Genomic DNA, 23,649 nt, shown 5'->3' on the forward strand with positions numbered 1-23,649 from the left:
ACAGACTTGCATTTCTTGAGGGTTTCGCTTACCATTGGTCCAATCCTAGGCCTGGTAATCGCACCCATAGAGAGGGCAAGACTAATGCTTTCCGGAATAGACAAACACCTGACGATAGTACAGAATCTGACTCATCTGTCTCCTCTTTTTTACAGCATACTCCTCGAGGACTGTCTAATGCACGTGGTGGTCTCTATTCTGTTGCACGTAAGAGGAACTTTGGTGGTGGGACTGACATATCACAAACACACAAAAAACGCCCTGATAATTCCCGATCATTTAATTCTCAGTCGACATCAGGCACTGCGGTCACCAGCAATGATAGTAACAATCACCCGGGAAATTCTCTTCCCTCCAACGTAAACGACACACAACAGATACCCACTACACACCTGGGCATTTTAGCCTCCCAGGCGATCGATCTATTAACTTTAAACACTAATAGACAAGTTACGGGATCACTCCCAGATTTTAATCTGGATTCAGACGAAAGCTTGGGAGCATGTGGTACATCTACCCAGGGGGGCCTTTTTCCAAATGTCCCCATGGGGGGGCAAAACAGGGTATGATGGACCCCTTTGTCACCCGCATGGGGCCGTAGGAGAGATCATTAGCAGTGACAACATAGTTGGAGATAAGACAGGGATAGATGTTATTAATTTAACATCGACACCCCTAACACCTGATGAAATATCAGTGCTAAGGTTGGGCCTTAGTTTTTGTCCCTCTTCAGACATTGACAAATATGAAACCATCAAGGATCTCTATATCTTTGCTAGAAATTTAACTTACAAATACATGTTTGACGAGGAACGTTCCCTCCTAGCTAAAGATAGAGAGATCTCGGAAAGGATAAAGCATTTCAAGATGAAAGAATTCAAAGCATTAAAAGACCTGATATTCTTGCTGGAAGAAACCAAGCGTAAAAAAACGATTGAAGACTCTCCCCTTCCCCCTCTTTCCTCTTCCCCTCCTTCTTCTTCCCTGCCTTATAATATACAGACTGAAGAAAAAGAAACTATGCACAAGTTCAAAAATAAATCCTCGAGATTCCCTGACCTTACCACATATCCAAACATCTGGGCCTTCCTAGTAGCCAGTGTCAGTGACATCAAAACTACCTGCTTTAAAAGAGGCACCCCAAACCTTTCTAAACCACAACTGCAAGCACTATCCACATTGAAAAAACGTGTGGGTATTGTCATTAAACAAGCAGATAAGGGAGGAAACGTGGTGGTTCTGACGCAGGAATATTATGAAACTATGTGTATGGACATTCTAAATAACAAGGAATGGTATACGAGAATCTCCTCCAGCAGAACCACCCGTTTCATTCAGGAATTCAAGGAAATGATCAGTGGGGCCTTTCACCAAGGCCTCATCGATCAGAGTACTTATGAATTCCTGATATCCAACATCCGCGAGAAGCCACCTTCTATACTCTCCCGAAAATACATAAAAATGCCACTAGACCACCGGGAAGGCCAATCATATCTGCTATTGGCTCTGTGACAGAAAACGCGAGCAAATTCGTTGATTTTTTCTTCACTTCACATGTAACGGGATTACCGTCCTTTGTGAAGGATACTTTGGACCTTCTGAAACAGATAGAGGGCCTCTACGTCCCAGAGGGTGCCCTTCTGGTCACCCTGGACGTAGAGTCCCTCTACTCTAGTATCCCCCATGACAAGGGATTGGATACTATTAAAATGTTCCTGAGAGAGGAAGACAGAGAGAAGTGGGAATTCAATGACTTTATCATTGAGCTTTTGAAATATATCCTTACTCACACTTGGTTTACGTTTGCTGGCTCCCACTACCTCCAGGTACAGGGTGTTGCGATGGGGACATGCTGTGCCCCATCGTACGCCAACCTGTACCTGGGGGGGTGGGAGCGCAAACTTTGGACAGACGATCGCTATGCAGAGTACATTGATTCGGTGCTTTGCTGGCATCGCTATATAGACGATGTGTTTGTCATTTGGACAAACACGGAAGAACATCTTAGGAGCTTCGTCGAACAATTAAACATCAACAATTATAATCTAAAATTTACTCTCGGATTTAACACAAAATCTGTGGCTTTTTTGGACTTACAAATTTTCATAGACATGGACCAGTGTATTGCCACCGATCTATACCGCAAGTAGTCCGCTGGCAATACACTGCTCCATGCAAATAGCTCCTATCCATCTGCTCTCGTTAAAAGTATTCCATATGCGCAATATGTTCGATTGCGGAGAAACTGTACCTATATTGAAGATTTTAAAAAGCAGGCAAAACAACTCCAACATAGATTGCTCGAAAGAGGATATGGTAGATCTCTCCTACGCAAAGCATATAACCAAGCACTACAAAAAGATAGAAGAACCTTACTCGTCTGTCCAAAAAATCAGAACAAAAGCCCTCAGACGGTCAAATTCATTACAAAATTCTCTTCTCAGTCTCAGCAATTGCGGGAAATCCTCTCAAAAAATTGTCATATCCTCAGACAAGACAATATACTTGCCAGATATACTAACACCTACCCCGAAGTTGTTTTTAGGAAAGCCCCTTCCATTCGTGACAAATTGGTATCTTCCTACTATAACCCAGAAAAAACTTGGTCGGCGTAATCCGCTTGGAATATATAGGTGCAATAAATGCGAATTTTGTCCCTGGATCAGGCAGGGTCAGCAGTTTCTGTTACCTAATGGTGATGTGTTTACTCCCCGGTTTTTCGCAAACTGTACAACACAGGGAGTAGTATATCTCGCGTCTTGCCGATGTGGAGTTTTCTACATCGGCAAGACTATTAGAATGCTTAAACAAAGGATTAACGACCACGTATATTATTCTGGAAAGGGTAAAATGATTACTCCCATTAGTCGTCACATCGACCTTTACCACAGATATGACACTTCCTGCATATCTTTTATAGTGTTGGAGATCATACCCCCAGACCCCAGAGGGGGTAACTGGGATAAAAAGATATTGCAGAGAGAAGTTTTATGGATAGAACGCTTAAACGCAACAACACCACCTGGCCTCAATGAAATTCTGTCGTATAGACCCTTCCCCTAAAAATCCATGGTGCTACTAGCGATATTCTATCTCCTCCAATCCCAACAACATGTATACAGCATTGATAATATGACCTCTTGCCTTTTAGGCGTTTTTTTTTTTTTTTTTCCCCTTCCCCCCTTCTCCTCCCCTTTTCCGAACACTAGCCTATATATATATAAAAAACACATACTCGTTTTGAAGCATTACTATACCCTACGAGGTTTTAAGAGTGTTCCTTTTTGTCCCCTCTTTTCAAACATAATACCCCCCTCCCCCCCCCCCCTTCTCCCCGTTTTTTTTTTTTTTTTTTATATTTCCAGGGTTCTCTCTACACTGTCAAAAAATATAATGTCCCCCCTTTTTTTCCTTAAACTTGTATCTCAGTTTTGATATCCGCTCCTTATTTTGGGGCTCTTGTTATTTTTAGTATTCTGGTGCTGGTGCCTGTGTCCATGTGGCCAGCCACCTTGGGCGGCTCCACCGTTTTAGTGCCTGGAGGTGCGGCTGGTAGCGCCGTCACCTCACAGGGGCTCTGCTTCCCCTTCCATTGCTGTTTAGGGATCTCCCTTCATAGCCCTTTTACAACTAGCACGGCTCCCTGGCAGGGGTTAGCTCGGGATCGTGAATGGGTGGTTTCCGCCCTCTTCACCACCGGAGTCTTCCTGTTAGTGGGCGGCGCGTCACGAGAGGCTGACTTTGCTTCCGCCTCTCGGACCCGCCCTCATCTTCTCTGTGTCGCGGGAATGGGCACTTCCATCGCTATGCCCGCCCCGACCAGCAGCAGAGGGCGGTCCTCATGCCGGGCTGCTCTGACGTCACACGCCATCTCGGCGTGCTGACTCGCGTAGTTGGGGGCTATTTAGCCCAGACCGAAGCTAGCATTCGGTCTGGAGCCTTCGGAGGTCACGGCCGTTCCAGCCGGCGCCCTACCCCGGATACATTTGGGCATTTTGGACAGTGCTATAGGTCAGTACTACGCACATTACTTGTATGGTGTCAATCCCGGTCCCGGTTTTTTGAATTTGAATTCCTTTCCCCCCCCTCCCCTTGGAAGGTGACACAACATATGTATATATATATATGCACATTTCTTTAATGGCTTATGTATAAATCCTGAATTCTTTCTTTCCATATTTTTGTAGAATTGTTCAGCCATTACATAAACTCCTGAAGAAGCGCTAACCGCGCGAAACATGTAGAGTTTGTCTTTGACCGGAATATAATACCAAAATACCAAGCCTCCCTATTTTTACCGCCGATGGAATTGCTCACAAGCTTCATGCTGCTTTAACCAGGAATAGCCTTAGGGCTGCCCCAAAACTTCCAGTTTGTATAGTTCCATCACGGTGTATTTGGTTCATTTAGGTGGTTGTAGAGGCTATGGTTATTTAGGTTATATATGCCTTTTAAAGCTGTGTCTTTTGATATGAATGTGATTGTCTTTTGATTTGTTTTCATGTTTTGCACCTGTGGTGATACACATATGCATATATGTTTTTTAACAATTTCTTAATAAAATCATTTTATTTTTACGACGTAACTGTCTGGTTGTCAGTGCCAATAAAGTCCATTTGCTCTCACTCCTCCCATACATATTTTGATTAGGACGTGGCACGTATTAATTTAAGTGTCCACAGTGTCATCCTGTGTTGACACTATCTCCTCTTGATCACTTTATTGTTTAGTTTTTTCAAATTCATTGAAATGTATTTTTTCCAAAAATAATTGCGTTTGAAAGACCACTGCGCAAATACAGTGTGACATAAAATATTGCAACAACCGCCATTTTATTCTCTGGGGTCTCTGCTAAAAATATATTTATATATATATATATATATATATATATATATATATATATATATATATATATATATGTAATGCAAAAAAACACTCACTCCAATCTATAATGTAAAAAGGGGTGAACAAGAGCTGCTGCTGCTTAGAGGTCCCTAAGGAGAACAGTTATTGAAAATCTCCTGTAGCTATAAGGTCACATGGATCAACATCTTCTGGTGAGTTTGAATTACTTCCTGTAACGTAAATGTCAGATATAGGGTAGCTTTGCGGTAGCGAAATATGAAATATGAAGTGATCTGTTGAAATAGTGAATTGTAGATGTAGTGTCATTTTGGAGTTAATTAATGTAGTATCAGTCACACACACACATGTCCTGTTACTAGCATCTAAAAAGACAGGGGCCATTCTGTAAGATAGAGTTGACACCTACATGCCAATGAAGTCTCCCATACCAGTAAACAAGAGAATTGTCACTTCCGGGAGCATCAAAGAGAACTGCCAGTAATTTTGGCTGTGGAAATCAGCAGGGGGCGGTGGAAGGCCCCCAAAGGTCTACAAGTATGGATTGATACCATCAGATCAAAGGAATGTATTTTATCTCTCATAAAAGTTAAAATTTTAGTGGCAGAGAGATGAAAATAATTCCTTCTTGTGGCTCACGTGTGGGGCTACGAGTACATGTAAATCTGTGTCTGTGGCATGGGTGGGGTCCTGGAGAATTGCACAAAACCGTTGTATGGCGCCTGATTGCGACAGGCAAGCAGTGTTTGGTACTGTCGCGATCAGACCGATCCGCTGGTGTCAGAACTCCTATCCCTGGCCCAGCGGTCAGCGCCATTCTGGGCCAATTCAACTCTGGTCAGTTCAGAACATCGTGTGGGCTGAGCAAGGGACAACCCTCTGGGGTTGATTGGCCAAGGGCTAAAGTCCAGCCCACATTCATATTCCAATAAATTGGGAACCCTGAGATTGGTTCAGCGTTCTTCCTTGAAGCCAGTTCTGAACTGGGGAGTTCCTGCACGATTTCCGGTATGCTTCTGCCAACGGGATAAGCTTCGGTAAAGTTTATTTCTGTTTTATTCCTTTTTATTTTCATAGCAAATTGCCAATTGTGTGTCTTTTTATCTTTTGTGTATTTTTTGTAACTGCTTTTGCTTTGTATATATTTTTTATGCACTGCCCACTTTTGGGATATTAAATTATAAAATTAATAAGTGACTTCTGTGTACTAAGCTAAGACTCATACCTCTAGAGAGATTTTTTGCATTCCAGTGCCTAAATTGCTTGATCTACGCTACATGCCAATCTGTATGCAATTGCACTGTGTATTGGCAGATTGCATGCAGATTGTAAACCAGACGGAGATCTGCGTGTGTGTGTGGTGTCCCAGCAGACCAGTTTGCGGACAAACTGTTGGGTGGTGGCAGGCTATCGTTTGTGGTGTGTGGGTGTGGGGAAAGTGGGAAGAGTGATTAACACAGGGGTTCTAACTTGTAGGATAGCTGGAGGAATCCTAGTAGTGTGTCGTAATTGCTAGACTGCTCCCCAACCCTTAGAGTGCAGCAGATTGTATGTAAGATTTGTATCTGCCTGTGTGTGGTCAGCCAGCTGGATTGGAGTGGAGTCTCCCTCTAGTGGTGACTAAAGGCAGTGCAAGCTGTGAAAGTGTCGCAGCCAGTCTTATTACTTAGTAGGAATTTTCTTTATTCCTTTATACTCTCCCAGTCACGATTCACCACATCTCGGTTAGCTAGTCGCCGTGGGCGTGGTTGAATCGTGACACTTCCCCATCTCACTGAACACGGAGGGTGTCACCACTAATACTTTTGGCACTTGGCACTGTCAATCTGTACATCTTTGAAATATTAAAAGATTTTTTTACTCATTTTTCTCAGACATACTGTATGTACATTTTAATGCCTACATGTTGATGTTTGTCTCAGTCTCATGCCATGTTACTTTAGTTTTATCAGAGATTGAAAACAAAGACTCAACAAACACATTGTCATTACCTGCAGGTGAGCGTCTATACTGAGAAGACATGAAGTTCCTCCTAATTTTGCTTTTGCTCATCCCGGGCATAACTGGTTCATATTGCTACAAATCTGAAGAGTCCCATGAATGTGGAAAGAAAGCCCAAGTCCTAAACGAGGCAGTAAAAGGAAATAATAAATTTGCCTTCAATTTCTTCAAGCAACTGACTTCCACGTCTTCTGAGGGCAAGGATTCCCCACCCAAAAATGTTGTTTTCTCACCTTTCAGTATTTCTTCTGCTTTTTCCATGCTGTTGTTGGGCGCCCAATCAAAGACCCATCAGGAAATCTTGGAAGGTTTGAGCCTGAACAACACGAATAGCATGGAAAGTGAGGTCCATCAGGCGTATTCCACTCTTCTCCAACTGCTGAATGAACCAAAAAGCAGCCTTCAAGTGAACATCGGCAATGCCCTTTTTGTACAGCAGACACTGACCTTGCTGAAGAACTTTGAAGATGATTTGAAAAAACTTTACCATGCTGAAATTAGGAAGACCAATTTCAATGACCTACAAGAGGCTAAAAAAGAAGTAAATGAATATGTGAAGAAAAAAACTGAAGGCAAAATTAAGAAACTTGTCGAAGATTTTCCTCCAGATACTAAGTTAGCCCTGGTCAACTTTGTTCTTTTTAAGGGTAAGGCATTGGAATCTGGAGTAAATAATTGCATTTAGGTTGCTACCAGGGTTGTCAGCTTTGCCGGTTCTCCCCTGCTAGATAGCAAAACCCATTACCTTATTTAACCACTTCCCGACCACCCGCCGTCTTTTTACTGTGTCAGGGTGGCTCCTCTGCGCAAACCGACGTAGATCTACATCGGTCGCACGCGCGGGAAGCTAGGGCCCCCTCACTTGGCAGCGGGGAGGCCGATGCGCGGGTCAGGTGCCACCGATTGCCGCCTGAAACCCACAATTGTTCCCCGATGAGAGAGAAGGATGGTCGGCTGTAAACACAGACGACCGTCCTTCTCCCTGGGATGTTCATAGAGCCCATGTGATCCTGCTATATAGGATCACGGATCACAGGTCTCTATGGTCATTCCACAAGCCACGCCCCCCCACAGTTAGAATCACTCTCCTAGGCTCACATTTAACCCCTTGATCACCCACAGGGATAACTCCTTCCCTGCCAGTGTCATTATTACTGTAACAGTGCATATTTTTAGCATTTTTTTTGAGAATGTCATATAGCAGAATGTGAAAAATATTCAGAATCAGAATCTTTTTTTTTTCATAGCGCAAAAAAAAAAGAAAAACGCACAGGTGATCAAATACCACCAAAAGAAAGCTCTATTTATGGGGAAAAAAAGGACATCAATTTTATTTGGGTGCCGCGTTGCACAACCGCACAATTTTCCTTTAAAATAACGCAGTGCCGAATTGCAAAATAGGGCCTGGTCATTAAGGGGGGAAATCCTTCCGGTCCAGAAGGGGTTAAGGGAGATAAGGAGGGAGGAGATGTTCTGTAGTCCATGAATGTTGAACTGGACAAGGCAGAAAACACTGCTTGGGATAGAGTAGATTAATGGTGCTACAACCTTGAGATAAAAATGGTTGACACTTCTGTGTTCAAATTTGTGTCAATGCTATGTTAATGGCATCCCTGTCAGGATATATGGATGATAGGTAGGCAGCTTCCCTGCACCAAAGGATTTCCTTAATCACCTCAGGTGTCAGAATCCAGGTCTGAACCTGTGACCTCTGCTGTGTCTGGTAATGTCTCTTCTTGCTGAGCCACTGGATAGTTCCCTACCTGATCTCTTAAGACAACCTTGCCCTGTATCTCGTTTGTCTTGAATCTTGAACCCCCTTGCTCCTCCCATGAACTTCCTATTTAAACCATGCCCTTGCACTTCCTGTTTGCTAGATTATTGAGCTCTCTCTCTCAGCTAATATCTTGCACTTGTCTCTCCTTCTGTCATCCGTATCTTCGCTACAACTTATTGCAGACCTTTGGCATGTTCCTCGACTATGCTCATGCTTGATCCCAAGTTGCACCCAGTTGCTACCAACCTTTGGCTTGTTTACTGAATCACTTTAATGACCAGGCCATTTTTTGCGATACGACACAGCGTTACTTTAACTGACAATTGAGCGGTAGTGCGACGCTGTACCCAAATAAAATTGATGTCCTTTTTTTCCCACAAATAAAACTTTCTTCTGGTGGTATTTGACCACCTCTGCGGTTTTTATTTTTTGCGCTATAAACAAAAAAAGAGCGACAATTCTGAAAATTTATATTTATTTTTTTTAACTTTCTGCTATAAAACACAGCCAATAAAAATAATTAAAAAATCTAATTTTTTCATCATTTTAGGCCAATTTCTATTCAGCTACATATTTTTGGTAAAAAAAAAATCCCAATAAGTGTATATTGATTGGTATGCACAAATGTTATCGCATCTACAAACTAGGGGATAGATTTATGACATTTTTTTTTTTTTATTATTTTTTTACTAGCAATGGCGGCAATCAGTGAGTTTTAACGGCACTGCGACATTGTGGCGGACAGATTGGACCCCTAACTGACACTTTTGAGGGGACCAGTGACATTATTATAGTAATCAACGCTAAAAATTGCACTGTTACTGTACTAATGACACTGGCAGGGAAGGAGTTAACACCAGGGGCGATCAAAGGGTTAAGTGTGCTCCTAGGGATTGCTTTCTAACTGTGTGGGGGAGGGACTCGCTGGATGAACATAGAGATCGGTGTTCCTAAATAGCAGGAACACAGGATCCCTGTGTATATCTTTGACAAAATGGTGGTCTGCCTTGTTTACATAGGCAGACTGCCGTTCTGTCTCTATGGGGAGTGATCGCCAGTGGCCGGTGGACATCGCATTCGCTGGACCCGCTGATTGGCTCCCCCTCTGGCCAAACAGTGCCCGCATGACCCCAGCGGCACGCACTTGCACTCACTGTCTAATACACAAAGTGACATACAGGTACGCCGTTTCGCGTAATAGAGCCGACCTGCCGCTGTAAAAGTGCTGCAGCTGGTCGGCAAGAGGTTAAAGAGACGAAACATGGGAAATGTGCATATATTGTTGGGATATATTGCATTTGTTTTTTTCGAGACATTCGCTTTCATGCCACCGAGCATGTTTTATATGTGGCATCAAATCTAATAATTGTGTGAGATTTTTTATCCATTAACCAGAGATCTTATTGGGTTTAAAACTCATACATGTTTTATGTTATTAGGAGAATGGCAGAATACTTTTCATGCAGCTCTTACAACAACCGGGACGTTCAATGTGGATAAGAACACAATGGTGGATGTTCCAATGATGTATGGCACAGGACAATACAACAATTACCGTGACACAGAGCTTCCTTGTACAGTGGTGGAGCTTCCATACAAGGAGAAAGCATCCATGATTATCGCCATGGCCGAGCCGGGCAAGATCCATGAAGTAGAGCAAGGATTGTCTGCTGAGACCATACAACGATGGAGGACATCATGGAGTAGATTGTAAGAGAAGAAAACCCTAAACCTAGTTTACCTGTATATTCAAATGTAAAATCATTAATATATTATTGCATTACATGTATCTACTTTGTATATCCTGACAGGCCATTTGCCAGCTGAAAGTGGAAAGGGAAATTGCTGTGGGTATGTCTTCCCCAAAAAAAGGATGGGATCACGTATATACTAATTTTAGCTTACAGGAGAAAGAAAGCCCAAGAGAGGGGCCAGCAGTGCTGTGATGCTGACTAGTAGCCCAAATGGCAGACAGGAAGAAGGTCAAAGGGAGGCAGGAGGTGGACAGGAGGCATGACATAGGCTGGCATAAGGTTTGGACAAGGGCAGGTAGGAGGCAGGTCAAAGGCAGGCAGCAGGTATGACATAGAAGGCTGGACAAGGTCAGAGAGGAAGGAGAACAAAACCAGGAAGGAGGTGGAAAAAAGCATGCAGGAGAAAGAAGAAAAGCAGGCAGAAGGTCGAACAAGGGCAAGCAGGAGGAAGGACAAAGGTAGGCAGAAGGTTGTAAAGGGCAGGCATGAGGTAGGACAAAGATAGGCAGGAGGTGGGCGAAGGGCATGCAGGAAGCAGGACACAGACAGGCAGAAGGTTGAAAAAGGGCAGGCAGGAAGCAGGATAAAGGCAGGCAAGAGGTTGAACAAGGGCAGGCAGGAGGCATGACATAGGTAGAGATGTCGCGAACATAAAATTTTATGTTCGCGAATGGCGAACGCGAACTTCCGCAAATGTTTGCGAACAGGCGAACCGGGCAAACCGCCATAGACTTCAATAGGCAGGCGAATTTTAAAACCCACAGGGACTCTTTCTGGCCACAATAGTGATGGAAAAGTTGTTTCAAGGGGACAAACACCTGGACTGTGGCATGCCGGAGGGGGATCCATCAAAACTCCCATGGAAAATTATGTAGTTGACGCAGAGTCGGGTTTTAATCCATAAAGGGCATAAATCACCTAACATTCCTAAATTGTTTGGAATAACGTGCTTTAAATCATCCAGTGTGTGTATACGATCAGGTATGATGTTGTATAGATCAGGTAGTGTAAGAGTTACGCCCGCTTCACAGTGACAGACCAAACTCTGAAAGACCAAACTCCCCGTTTAACGCACCACAAACAACCGCAAACAGTCCATTTGCAGTGGGCACAGTACAGTCTGTGGGCCTGACACTACCTGGCAGGCAACTGCAATTATATTACAGAGGTAAAATTAAATTAATTTTTTATCTGCAAGGTGCTGTGCCACCCTATATGAGTGGTGGGCAGTGGGCACAGTACAGTCTGTGGGCCTGACACTCACTGGCAGGCAACTGCAATTATATTACAGAGGAAAAATGAAATATATAAATATCACTACTTGTACTAAATTAATAGACAATGTTGTAATCCACTGCGCTGTAGGAAATACAGGTAACACAACCCTGACAGAATAACACAAATAACATAAATTGCTGCTACTTAAATGAGTAAATATAATAAAAAATAAAATTCATCCAGAAAAAACAGGAACTGGCTTTTTCATTCGAATTTCAGTAGCGCAGGGATGGTGATAACCTCTTACCAAATAAATAGGATGATAACATATACCAAAATATATGAATCAGATGTGATAAATATAAGCATAAAATCATAAATACATAAAAGCATGAAATCACATCAATAGGAGTCCATAAAGTCCATAGGTATAAAGTGCATAGAGCAATGAAAGTGCAAACATGAAGGATCACAGGTGCGACTTATGGGGACCACCCTTGCTTGCCACCACCACACAGTGCTGGGAGAAGTATCTGAAATTCAGACTCACCAGACGCCTATACCTATCCACTCTCATGGACTAGCCAACAACAGCATATAGTAAAATCAGATTTCCTCCAGATCTCTGATTTGTGCTGCAAAGACTCCTCTGGAAGATTTCCTGGTAAATTTATAGTGAGTCTGAATTTCAGATACTTCTCCCGGCACTGTGTGGTGGTGGCAAGCAAGGGTGGTCCCCATAAGTCTCACCTGTGATCCTTCATGTTTGCACTTTCATTGCTCTATGCACTTTATACCTATGGACTTTATGGACTCCTATTGATGTGATTTCATGCTTTTATGTATTTAGGTTTTATGCTTATATTTATCACATCTGATTCATATATTTTGGTATAGGTTATCATCCTATTTATTGAGTAAGAGGTTATCACCTTCCCTGCGCCACTGAAATTCAAATGAAAAAGTCAGTTCCTGTTTTTTCTGGACGAATTTTATTTTTTATTATAGGAAAAATGAAATTCATTTTTTATCTGAAAGGTGCTGTGCCACCCTATATGAGTGGTGGGCACTGGCAGTGGGCACAGTTCAGTCAGTGGGCCTGACACACACTGGCAGGCAACTGCAATTATATTAAAGGGTAAAAATTAAATGACTTTTTTATCTGCAAGGTACTGTGCCCCCCGATATGAGTGGTGTGCACACAGTACAGTCTGTATATGTATAGAAAAAAATAAATAAAAGCTGACTGATATACCAGCCCTAAAAAGGGCTTTTTGGGGTGCTGTCAGGATGCTGTCCTTACAGCAGGAGTGGACACAGAACACTGGCCTAGCTAATGATTTTCCTATTAATTCAGCAGCAGCAGCACTCTCCCTGCTCTAACTAACTGCAGCTTCAGAATGAATCTAAGATGGATGCTGCCCTTGCTTTTTTTTATAGGAGGTGGGAGGGTCTGGGAGGGAGGGTATGCTGATTGGCTGGAATGTGCCTGCTGACTGTGAGGTTCAGGGTCAAAGTTTGCTCAATGATGATGTATAGGGGGCGGACCGAACATCGCATATGTTCGCCCGCCGAGGAGAACGCGAACAAGCGATGTTCGCCGGCGAATAGTTCAGGACATCTCTAGACATAGGCAGACAGAATGTGGGACAAGGGCAGGCGGGAGGCAGGACAAAGGCAAGCAGCAGGCATGACATAGGCAGGCAGAATGTGGGACAAGGACAGGCAGGAGGCAGGACAAAGGCAGGCAGAAGATTAAACAAGGCCAGGCAGGATATGACACAAGCATGGAGAAGGTAGAACAAAGGGGAGGTAGGAAGCAGGACAAATGCCGGCAGGAAGAAAGGCAAGGGCAAGGTCCAAACTGCAGGTTCTGAAGTGTTCTCGATGCTCCAGGGCTCTGCCATGTAACCAAAATGATTAAGATTTATAGTTTATAGCACAGATTCTTTTAGCTAAGCTGCCCACCAGCATGACTTACAGTTTTGATGCCATTAGATCATTATGACACTCAGGTAACTGGCACTGTCGGAAAGAGAGGTCGGAAACAACAACCCTCGTGGTTTTAATATTTTGACAGGTTTCTTCACTTAAGCCCCGGAAGATTTTACCCCCTTCCTGACCAGGGTTTTTTTTGCGATTTTTTACTGCGTGATTTTAACGGACAATTGCGCGGTCGTGCGACGCTGTACCTAAATGAATTTCACGTCCTTTTTTTCCCACAAACAGAGCTTTCTTTTGGTGGTATTTGATCACCTGTGCGATTTTTTGATCATGCGCTATAAACAAAAAAAGAGAGTAATTTTTGCAAAAATAACAATATTTTTCACTTTTTTTTATATGAAATTCCCCCCCCAAAAAATGTAAAAATCTAAATTTTTTAACATTTTCGACCAATTTGTTTTATACTACATATGTTTGGTAAAAAAAATCGCAAAAAGCGTATTTTGATTGGTTTGCGCAAAAGTTATTGCGTTTACTAACTAAGGGAAAGATTTCTGTAATTTTTGGTGTTTTTATTTAACGAGTAATGGCGGCGATCTGCGATTTTTTTTGCGGTACTGCGACATTGCGGCGGACAGATCGGACACTTGACTGACATTTTTGACACTTTTGGGGGTACCAGTGACATTACTGCAGTAATCAGTGCTATATATATGCACTGTTACTGCAAAAATGACACTGGCAGGGAAGGGGTTAACTGTATTGGACAGGGAGGGGTTAAGTGTGTCCTAGGGGCGTGATTCTAACTGTAGTGGGACAATGCTATTGGTGTAAAAACAAAGATCAACGGTTCTACATAGTAGAACCGTCTGATCTTCATTTTTAAACAGGGAGAACTGACAGGCAGCTTGTTTACATTAGCCGCTCTGTCTTTCTCCCGCTGTACCGGCGATCGTAGTGTGACCGGCGGACATCGGGTCCGCCGGTCACACTCCCGCACTCCTCCGTGAACGAGCCGAGGCAGGCGCGCGCTCGCCCGCTATTGGCTCTAAAAGGAGTGACAGGCGAGCGACGTAGATCTACGTCACTCTGCCTGGCCGGGGCTGACTGCCGCAGTAAATATACTGTGAGCAGTCGGCAACCGGTTAAAGCTGGACATGCATGTTACAATGTAATTATATAATCTCTTTTATATCTACAAAAAATGTTGCAAGCAAAGTTATAAATTGGTAATAGATTGAATGGCTTGTTTTGGTACATCGTTGTTATTAAAGCCCAATTCCTGTACAGTGCCTGGAAGTGAAAAAGGTAAATCTGAAACTGGACATGAAATCTATAGAAGATTGTGCAGATTTTGTACAATCAGACTCTAATGCATGTGGGGCTACCTTTAGGGTGAGGGCTTACCTAAATAATCCATTCAGTTTATAACACTCTCACTGCATGTTTAATGATAAATTGTCCTGTGTTTTATATAATGTCAGGTCATGTATGGATCTACAATTTTTTTTTTCCGGATCAATAGATATAAGGGTGTCTAAGCTACAGTAGGGGTGGATAGAGAAGGTGGTTGAAGTTTTCCTTTTTTATCCCAATCATTGTTGCAGCTATTACTATTTTCCAGTTCTCATCAGCTTCATTGTCTTTTTTTTTTTGTTTTACTTCACAGGACCATTGATCTTTTTGTACCCAAATTTAATATAATCTCCAAAATAAACCTAAAGGAAGAGTTACCTAAACTTGGCATCAGAACCCCTTTCACCGATGCTGCAGACTTCTCTGGAATAACTCACGATTTTGGGCTTAAAGTGGGATCGGTAAGAGTCCATTTTATTTATATTTCCCGTATTGAATTTATATTTGGCCCATAAATATGGTGTCACCTCTGACCTACTATCCTCTAATAACACAATGATAGTTCTCTCATAGAAAACTGCTGAAATAATAACATTTCAAGAAATCTAGGAAGTTCAGAGATACGGCATTATGGCCACTGGATGGTGCAGAGTATCAGAAGATATAAGTATGATCCTCACCACCACCTAATGGTCATAATGTGGTATTTTCCACAATCGCACATTCGAACTGCAGAGATTATAGCCAGAGAACCTTTGACTTTGCCCCATTCACACAAAACACATTTTTTACATGTGAATTTATAGTGCAAAGCTGGGACAAACTTTAAATGTTACCTTTGGATCACCACCATGTGAAGGGGATTTGTTGTAAGGTTTTAAACCTTTTTTACTATAAAACTAAAAAGAAGAGAAAGAGGGAAATGAAGGGGAAGAAATGAAGAGGAAATGAAGAGGAAGAGGGAAATGAAGAGGAAGAAAGGAAGAGGGAAATCAAGAGGAGGAAATGAAGAGGAAGAGGGAAATGAAGAGGAAATGAAGAGGAAGAGGGAAATGAAGAGGAAATGAAGAGGAAGAGGGAAATGAAGAGGAAAAAATGAAGAGGGAAATTAAGAGGAAGAAAGGAAGAGGAAGAGGGAAATGAAGAGGGAATGAAGAGGAAGAGGGAAATGAAGAGGAAGAAAGGAAGAGGGAAATGAAGAGGAAGAAATGAAGAGGAAATTAAGAGGAAGAGGGAAATGAAGAGCATATAAAGAGGAAGAGCAGAATGAAGAGGAAGAAATGAAGAGGAAGAGGGAAATGAAGAGGAACAGGGAAATGAAGAGAAAAAAATGAAGAGGGAAATGAAGAGGAAGAAATGAAAAGGAAGAGGGAAATGAAGAGGAAGAAATGAAGAGGAAGAGGGAAATAAAGAGGAAGAGGGAAATGAAGAGGAAAAAATGAAGAGGGAAATGAAGAGAAAGAAATGAAGAGGAAGAGGGAAATGAAGAGGAAGAAATGAAGAGGAAGAAATGAAGAGGAAGAGGGAAATGAAGAGAAAGAAATGAAGAGGAAGAGGGAAATGAAGTATTTAAGAGGAATAAGAACAACAGAGCTGTTGCTTTATAATTTTATGCCCCCTCAAGAGCTGTGACACCAACAAGAGTAACAGAGCAATAATGGCCAGAGGGGCCTCCCAGCTCCAAGTGTCATCTTACAGCAAATTAAGTAAAGCTAAATAAGGAGATAAGTATATTTTTACACATAAGGGTAGGTAGCCCTTCATAAGTAGGTAAAGTGAGATGACATATTCTGGTGCTCTTTAACCACTTAAAGACCGGAAGGTTTTACCCCCTTAATGACCAGGCCATTTTTTGCGATTCGGCACTGCATTATTTTAACTGACAGTTGCGCGGTCGTGCAACGATGTACCCAAATAAAATTGATTTCTTTTTTTTCCCACAAATAGAGCTTTCTTTTGGTGGTATTTGATTTTTTATTTGTTGTGTTATAAACAAAAAAAGATCGACAATTCTGAAATATATATATATATTTTTCTCACTTTCTGCTATATAACATTCCCAATAAAAAAAAGGGGAAAAAAAGGTAAAAAAAATTAAAAATCTAATTTTTTCATCATTTTAGGCCAATTTGTATTTGTGTCTCTGTGAGATGGTTGCAGTTCCATCTTTGTTACATTTTTATATCACTTTTGTTCCAGTATGCTGACTGATAAGTAAAGCTTTACTGATCTTCTTGTAGCCCTCACCTTTCTTGTGTAAAGAAATGATTTTCTTTCTCAGGCCTTGTAACATTTCTTTTCCATGTGGTGCCATTGCTGACAGCATGAAATGGGAGGGGCTTTCTTTATTAAGTAACACCCTTTTATAATCACCTGTCTGCTGGACACCTGTTTAATGAATAATTACACTCACCTGTAGTTGAATTCTTGGTAATTAGGAGTCTGTTGTCTAAAATGTAGCTTTGCTTCTAAAGGCCCACACACACTATAAAATTTTCTGAAGACTTTTTCCTTCAGACTTACCAAAACCATATAATATGAGGTCAAACCTAAACACTTTCAATTTGTATGCAATCAGGCTGGCCCTTGCACTACATAGAAAAGGTAAATCTGAAGGAAAAAGTCTTCAGAAAATCTTATAGTGTGTATGGCCCATAAGACTTTCATTGGGGTGTGTTAATTTTTGCAACATAGACTTGAATGAATTTGTTAAGAAAAATACTTTTTTTGTGTGTGTAAATTAACAAATCTTGGTTGCAATTAATGGCCCGCATTTGTGGGAGGATTTTGTAGTATGGAGTCCCATAGAGAATGTTGACTCCGAATAGAAAGTAAAGGTTTTCTGACAAATCTGTTGGGGTGTACTCATTTATGCTGAGCACTGTGTGTATATATATATATATATATATATATATATATATATCCCACATCAGAGGGCCCCCCATCCCATTAGAGGTCCTCCATCACATCGGAGGGCCCCCATCACATCATAAATCCTCCATCACATCAGAAGCCCCCCCCCCCTCATCACATCAGAGATCCCCCCACCACATCAGAGTTTCCCTTTCACATCAGAGGGGCCCCACCACATCAGAGGTCCCCCAGCATATCAGAAGGTCCCGTACTACATCAGAGGGCCCCCATTATATCAGAGGTCCTCCATCACATCAGAGTTCCCCTTCTAAATGCTACTTAGCAGTGGGAAACCTAAACCTGGGATGTTGCGCACACAAACAACTTGATATTAACTTCATATCAGAGTCCCCCCTTGACATCACATTGGAAGTCCATCTTCACATCCAAGGGCCCCATCAGGTCAGAGGGCCCCCCATTACATCAGAGAGCCCCCCATCAAATCATAGATCCCCATCACATCAGAGTTTCCCATTCACAACAGAGGGCCCCCATCACATCAGAGGGCCCCCATCACATCAGAGGGCCCCCATCACATCGGAAGGCCCCTATCACATCAGAGGGTCCCCCATCACATCAGAGAATACCCTTTACATCAGAGCCCCCCCCCCCCATTACATCAGATGCCCCTCATAACATTGGAGGTCCTCCTTCACATCAGAGGCCGCCCATTACATCAGAGGTCCTCCTTCACATCATGAAGGCACGCAATTACATCAGAGTTCCCTATACACGAGTACCCCATCACCACAAAGTGCCTCCATCACAGAGCCCCACAACCACACAGTCCCCTTTTCACATCTGAGCCCTACTTTTTGGCTTAAGCAGCATGGCAGAGGAGAGGAAGCGGAGGAGGTTCTGAAGTAGGTGGACTTCCATATTCTGCTGAATACTGGGGGCAGCCCTGCATGCACCCCCAGAGTCATGCATCGCCATGGTGCCATCATCATAGCAATGAATGACATGATGCATCCTAGATCCAGAGTCTCATTGTTGTCATTGTGCTGAGGACCAACTCATCCACACCACTGCAACTCATAGTTCTGATCCAGGGCAAACCGGGTCCCAAGCTCGTGGTACCTTGGTTGAGAAACACTGGTCTTGCCAACAGTAAGTAAAAGTACTGATAACAATTATTAAAAAAAATAAATAAATAAATAAAAAACACAATTCTATATACAATACACTTCATGGTCTTTTTTTTGTACTGATTAGAAATTCCCATTACCCCAACACCAATCATCTTATATAACTACAGGTGAGAAGGTTGTGTTTGCTGATTATTTGCTGACGTTATCATGTCTGTTATTATATTTCAGGCCGTGCACCAGGCTGTAATAAATGTGGATGAAGAAGGGACAGTGGCCGCCGCAGCCACCGCCGTGGGTTTGTCAGGAATGTCAGCACCCCTACCCCTATCCATATCCATTGATAGGCCATTTGTTTTCTTCCTCATTGAGCAAAAAACTGACATAGTTCTTTTCATGGGGACGGTCATGAATCCTGCGGAGGAATAAACCACAATGTTCCCATCTCTGCCACAATGTAACATTCCTGTGGATTAAATATACCTTGATAAGTGAAAGATTCTTATGGCAAATATTATACTAGCTGGGCGCCTTGGGTGGAATTTACTACATCGCCCACATGCCGTGCGTTGCAATTTCAAACAACATTGCCCCTTGGTACAATCTTATACAGTAGCTCACGCTGTAAACCCAGTGGAATAGAAACCACTAGAATAAATTAGGGGTCGGGTCCCCTAATCTCTCTTTGACCCTCCCCTCCCTACCCTAACCTTGCCTTGCCCCCCTCCTTCCCTCCCTTCCCCCCCCTTTTTTTTTTCTCTTTTCTTCCTTAGTTCGTGAATGTCACTACTTGATTTCCCCTCCAGATCCGTTCATCTATTTTTCCGATAGTGGAGTTAACACTTACCCAATAATCAGGTTGTGGCACACCCGTGTATGCTGTTCGGCGGCGGCCCTCTGGTCTCCGACACAGCGTGATCCCCTTTGGGGGTGTCGGAGTCCAGATTAGGTTGACGCTCTCTTTACTTTTTGTTGTCAGTGCCATACTGCTCATTGCATACTCCTTGTCTCTTCGTATCATTCTATAAGTATAAAACACTCTATTGTTTTCTATAGACATTCTGAACAGCCAGAGATTGTATAATGTGTTCCTTGTTTGGCTATGTTCCTTTTGTTATGATTTCTCTGTATCTTCTACAAATACTTTCAATAAAAAGTTTTATCAAAATAAATAAAATAAACCTTGATGAATAAAAGCTCTGCACTCTCTGGATGGTTTGTCAAATATTTTGATGTATGCGACTTCTAGTGTCCAATGGGCTGACTTTCAAATACACTGCCTGGCCAAAAAAAAAAAAAAGATTATACAGATTTTGTTGGCTTTGATTATGGCACGCATTCGCTGTGGCATTGTTTCTATAAGCTTCTGAAATCTCACAAGATGTATTTCCCTCCAGTGTTGCATTCATTTTTCACCAAGATCTTGTATTGATGATGGGAGAGTCGGACCACCGCGCAAAGCCTTCTCCAGCACATTCCAAAGATTCTCAATGGGGTTACCGAATATACTCGAGTATAAGCCGACCCGAGTATAAGCCGAGGCCCCAAATTTTACTACAAAAAAATGGGAAAAATGATTGACTCGAGTATAAGCCTAGGGTGAGAATGCAGGGCGGCGGGCATGGTACAGGAGAATGCAGGGCGGCAGGCATGGTACAGGAGAATGCAGGGCGGCGGGCATGGTACAGGAGAATGCAGTGCTGCGGGCATGGTACAGGAGAATGCAGTGCTGCGGGCATGGTACAGGAGAATGCAGGGCTGCTGCGGGCATGGTACAGGAGAATGCAGGGCTGCTGCGGGCATGGTACAGGAGAATGCAGGGCAGCGGGCATGGTACAGGAGAATGCAGGGCTGCTGTGGGAATTGTACAGGAGAATGCAGTGCTGCGGGCATGGTACAGGACAATGCAGTGCTGCGGGCATGGTACAGGACAATGCAGGGCTGCGGGCATGGTACAGGAGAATGCAGGGCTGCTGTGGGCATGGTACAGGACAATGCTGGGCTGCGGGCATGGTACAGGACAATGCAGGGCTGCTGCGGGCATGGTACAGGACAATGCAGGGCTGCGGGCATGGTACAGGACAATGCAGGGCTGTGGGCATGGTACAGGACAATGCTGTGGGCATGGTACAGGACAATGCAGTGCTGTGGGCATAGTACAAGAGAATGCGGGGCTGCGGGCATACTACAGAAGATGCAGTGCTGCGGGCATGGTACATGTGTACCATGCCCGCAGCACTGCATCCCTTGTAGTATGCCCGCAGCCCCGCATAATGGCAGGTAGTGTGGCTGTGTTTCACTTACCTGTTCTAGAAGCGCTTTCAAGTTAAAAATGGCGCCACCCGGGGCCGACTAGTCATTGCGCATGCGCGGCCGCCCCTCGGGAAAGCTCGTATACGTTCGGCTATTCCCGGGAATAGCCGAACATGTACAGTCTGTCCCGAGTGGCGGCGGCGCATGCGCGGTGACCTGTTGGCACCAGGCGGTGCCATTTTTAAATGTAAATCACGTCGGGCCGGCCGGGGACATTTTTTTTTTTTTTGTTGACTCGAGTATAAGCTTAGGGGGACGATTTCAGCACAAAAAAATGTGCTGAAAAACTTGGCTTATACTCGAGTATATACGGTAAGTTCTGAACTCTGTGGTGGCCAATCCATGTGTGACAATGATGTCTCATCCTCCCTGAACCACTCGTTCACAATTTGAGCCCAATGAATCCTGGCATTGTCATCTTGGAATATTCCCGTGCCATCTGGGAAGAAAAAAATCTATTGATGGAATAACCTGCTCATTCCGTATATTCAGGGAGTCAGCTGACCTCATTCTTTGGGCACATGCAGGAACTATCCCATAGGAGAGTCACTGCATGCTTAGTCTAGATAGTTGCTTAGTTAGATCCAACTTTTCTTTTGGCCAGGCAGTGTATAATCATGAAATTTAAAACACAATGTGCATGAAAAAGTATTTACAAAAAAGATAATATATTTTCTGCTAAGCATTTACCCACTTGCCTTCCAGCGTACGCATATATCAGCATAGATGTTGCACCATTTCCTTAACTACTTGCCGACCAGCTGCCATAGTTTTACTGCTCTATTGTGCGAAATGACGTACCTGTACGTTGCTTCATGTAATAAATAGTGGGAGCGCACACGTGCCGATTGGCCAGAGGGGGAGCCAATCAGCGGGTCCGGCAGACGCGATGTCCGCCGGCCACCCGCGATCGCTCTCCATAGAGACAGAACGGCGGTCTGCCTATAGCCGCTCTGTCACAGATGAACACAGTCATCTTGCGTTCCTGCTATTTAGGAACATGGATCTCTATGTTCATCTCAAGTGAGTCCATCCCTCACACAGTTAGAAAGCACTCCCTAGGAGCACACTTAACCCGTTGATCGCTCCTGGTGTTAACCCCTTCCCTGCCAGTGTCATTAGTACAGTGACAGTGCTTTTTTTTTTTAGCACTGATTACTTTAGTGATGTCACTGGTCCCCCTCAAAAGTGTCAAAAGTGTCAGTTAGGGGTCCGATCTGTCCGCCGCAATGTCGGAGTCCCGCTAAAAGTTGCTGAACCCCGCCATTACTAGTAAAAAAAAAAAAATTAATAAAAATTAAAAATCTATCCCCTTGTAGACATAATAACTTTTGCGCAAACAAATATATATATACACTTTTTGGAACTTTTTTTTTTACCAGAAATATGTGGCAGAATACAATTTGTCAAAACCATAAACACTACGCTAAGGCCCCGTTCACATAGGGGCGACGCTACTTCACACCACGACCAGCGCGCCTCGACCTCGGAGCGGCCGCCACGGACTTCATAACATTGAAGTCTATAGCGGTCGCCTCCTGGTCGCCCCAAAGAAGCTCCGGACCCTTTTTCTAAGTCGGAGCATCTTGTGTCGCTCCTATTAGAACGGGTCCACAGCTTCCCTATGGGAGGCGACCTGCGGCGACCTGTGAGGCGACCAGGTCGCCCCACAGGTCGCCCTAGTGTGAACCGGGACTAAGAGGAAAGCTGCTAGCACTTGGAATAATGATACAGGCTTCCAAAATTAAACAATAGACAAATAATGTGGCGCTAATCACGATAGATAAAACCATTCATTTGAAATAATTGTTAAAATGATAAAAAATAATAATCAAAATCATATAAAAAACATAAAAGTAAATCAGATCCAGAAGAGAAAAATGGGTAAATGACATCAGCATTCCAAGACAAAAAAAACCCAGGAGGGAAGCTTCACACCCTATGTGATAAGGTAATCTCCTTACCAGATCGAATGGACCTCTAAATTATAGGTGATCAAAACAAGCAAAGCATCTATCCATAAAAAATGGTCATCTGTCCTCCAATACACCGAGTAGATCACTGAGTTGTGGGTTGTCAGATCGAGTGAGCAATCGAACATCCATCCATAGACAATAAAGGAGGTCATTTATCCTCACACTCATGAATCATGAAAATCAGAAGAGAAGATACTCAGATAGTGCATTAAAAGATATCACAATAAAGAGGGGGAGGGGTATGTCTCTATGTCAAGAACAATATAAAGGTGATAGAAAGGAGTGACATTACGGATGGGATGAGCATGGATTTAGAATCTGTGTGGGTTGAACTCAATAGGGAAGAAGATAAGGGAAAAGTAATTGTGGGGGTTTGCTATAGGCCACCTAACCATGGGGAGGAGGTAGAGCTGGAATTTTTAGCACTAATGGGTAGGGTTGAGCGG

General features: G+C 43.2%; 2 protein-coding genes across 2 annotated transcripts in view; one reads left to right on the forward strand and one right to left on the reverse strand.

Annotated features, from left to right (window-relative positions):
• LOC309569498 (NACHT, LRR and PYD domains-containing protein 12-like) overlaps nt 1-23,649 on the reverse strand; it is a 1,417,729-nt gene that overhangs the window by 1,081,270 nt on the left and 312,810 nt on the right. The gene's annotated exons all lie outside the window — the stretch shown is intronic.
• On the forward strand, nt 6,864-19,382 carry LOC309569527 (serine protease inhibitor A6-like). Its single transcript, XM_082275392.1, has 4 exons — nt 6,864-7,511; nt 10,081-10,351; nt 15,227-15,374; nt 19,146-19,382. Exons 1-4 carry the CDS (start codon nt 6,884-6,886, stop codon nt 19,341-19,343), a joined length of 1,245 nt encoding a protein of 414 aa, XP_082131518.1. The 5' UTR covers nt 6,864-6,883; the 3' UTR covers nt 19,344-19,382.

Source organism: Pelophylax lessonae (genome assembly GCF_965119305.1).
Source record: "Pelophylax lessonae genome assembly, chromosome: 13".
Taxonomy (NCBI): Eukaryota; Metazoa; Chordata; class Amphibia; order Anura; family Ranidae; genus Pelophylax; species Pelophylax lessonae.

Bases quoted from the DNA above. Each gene is read 5' to 3' on its own strand.
- LOC309569527 (XM_082275392.1), top strand. From the start codon at position 6,884: ATGAAGTTCCTCCTAATTTTGCTTTTGCTCATCCCGGGCATAACTGGT. The intron at 7,512-10,080 runs GTAAGGCATTGG...TTATGTTATTAG, and splicing joins CAACTTTGTTCTTTTTAAGG to GAGAATGGCAGAATACTTTT. The intron at 15,375-19,145 runs GTAAGAGTCCAT...ATTATATTTCAG, and splicing joins TTGGGCTTAAAGTGGGATCG to GCCGTGCACCAGGCTGTAAT.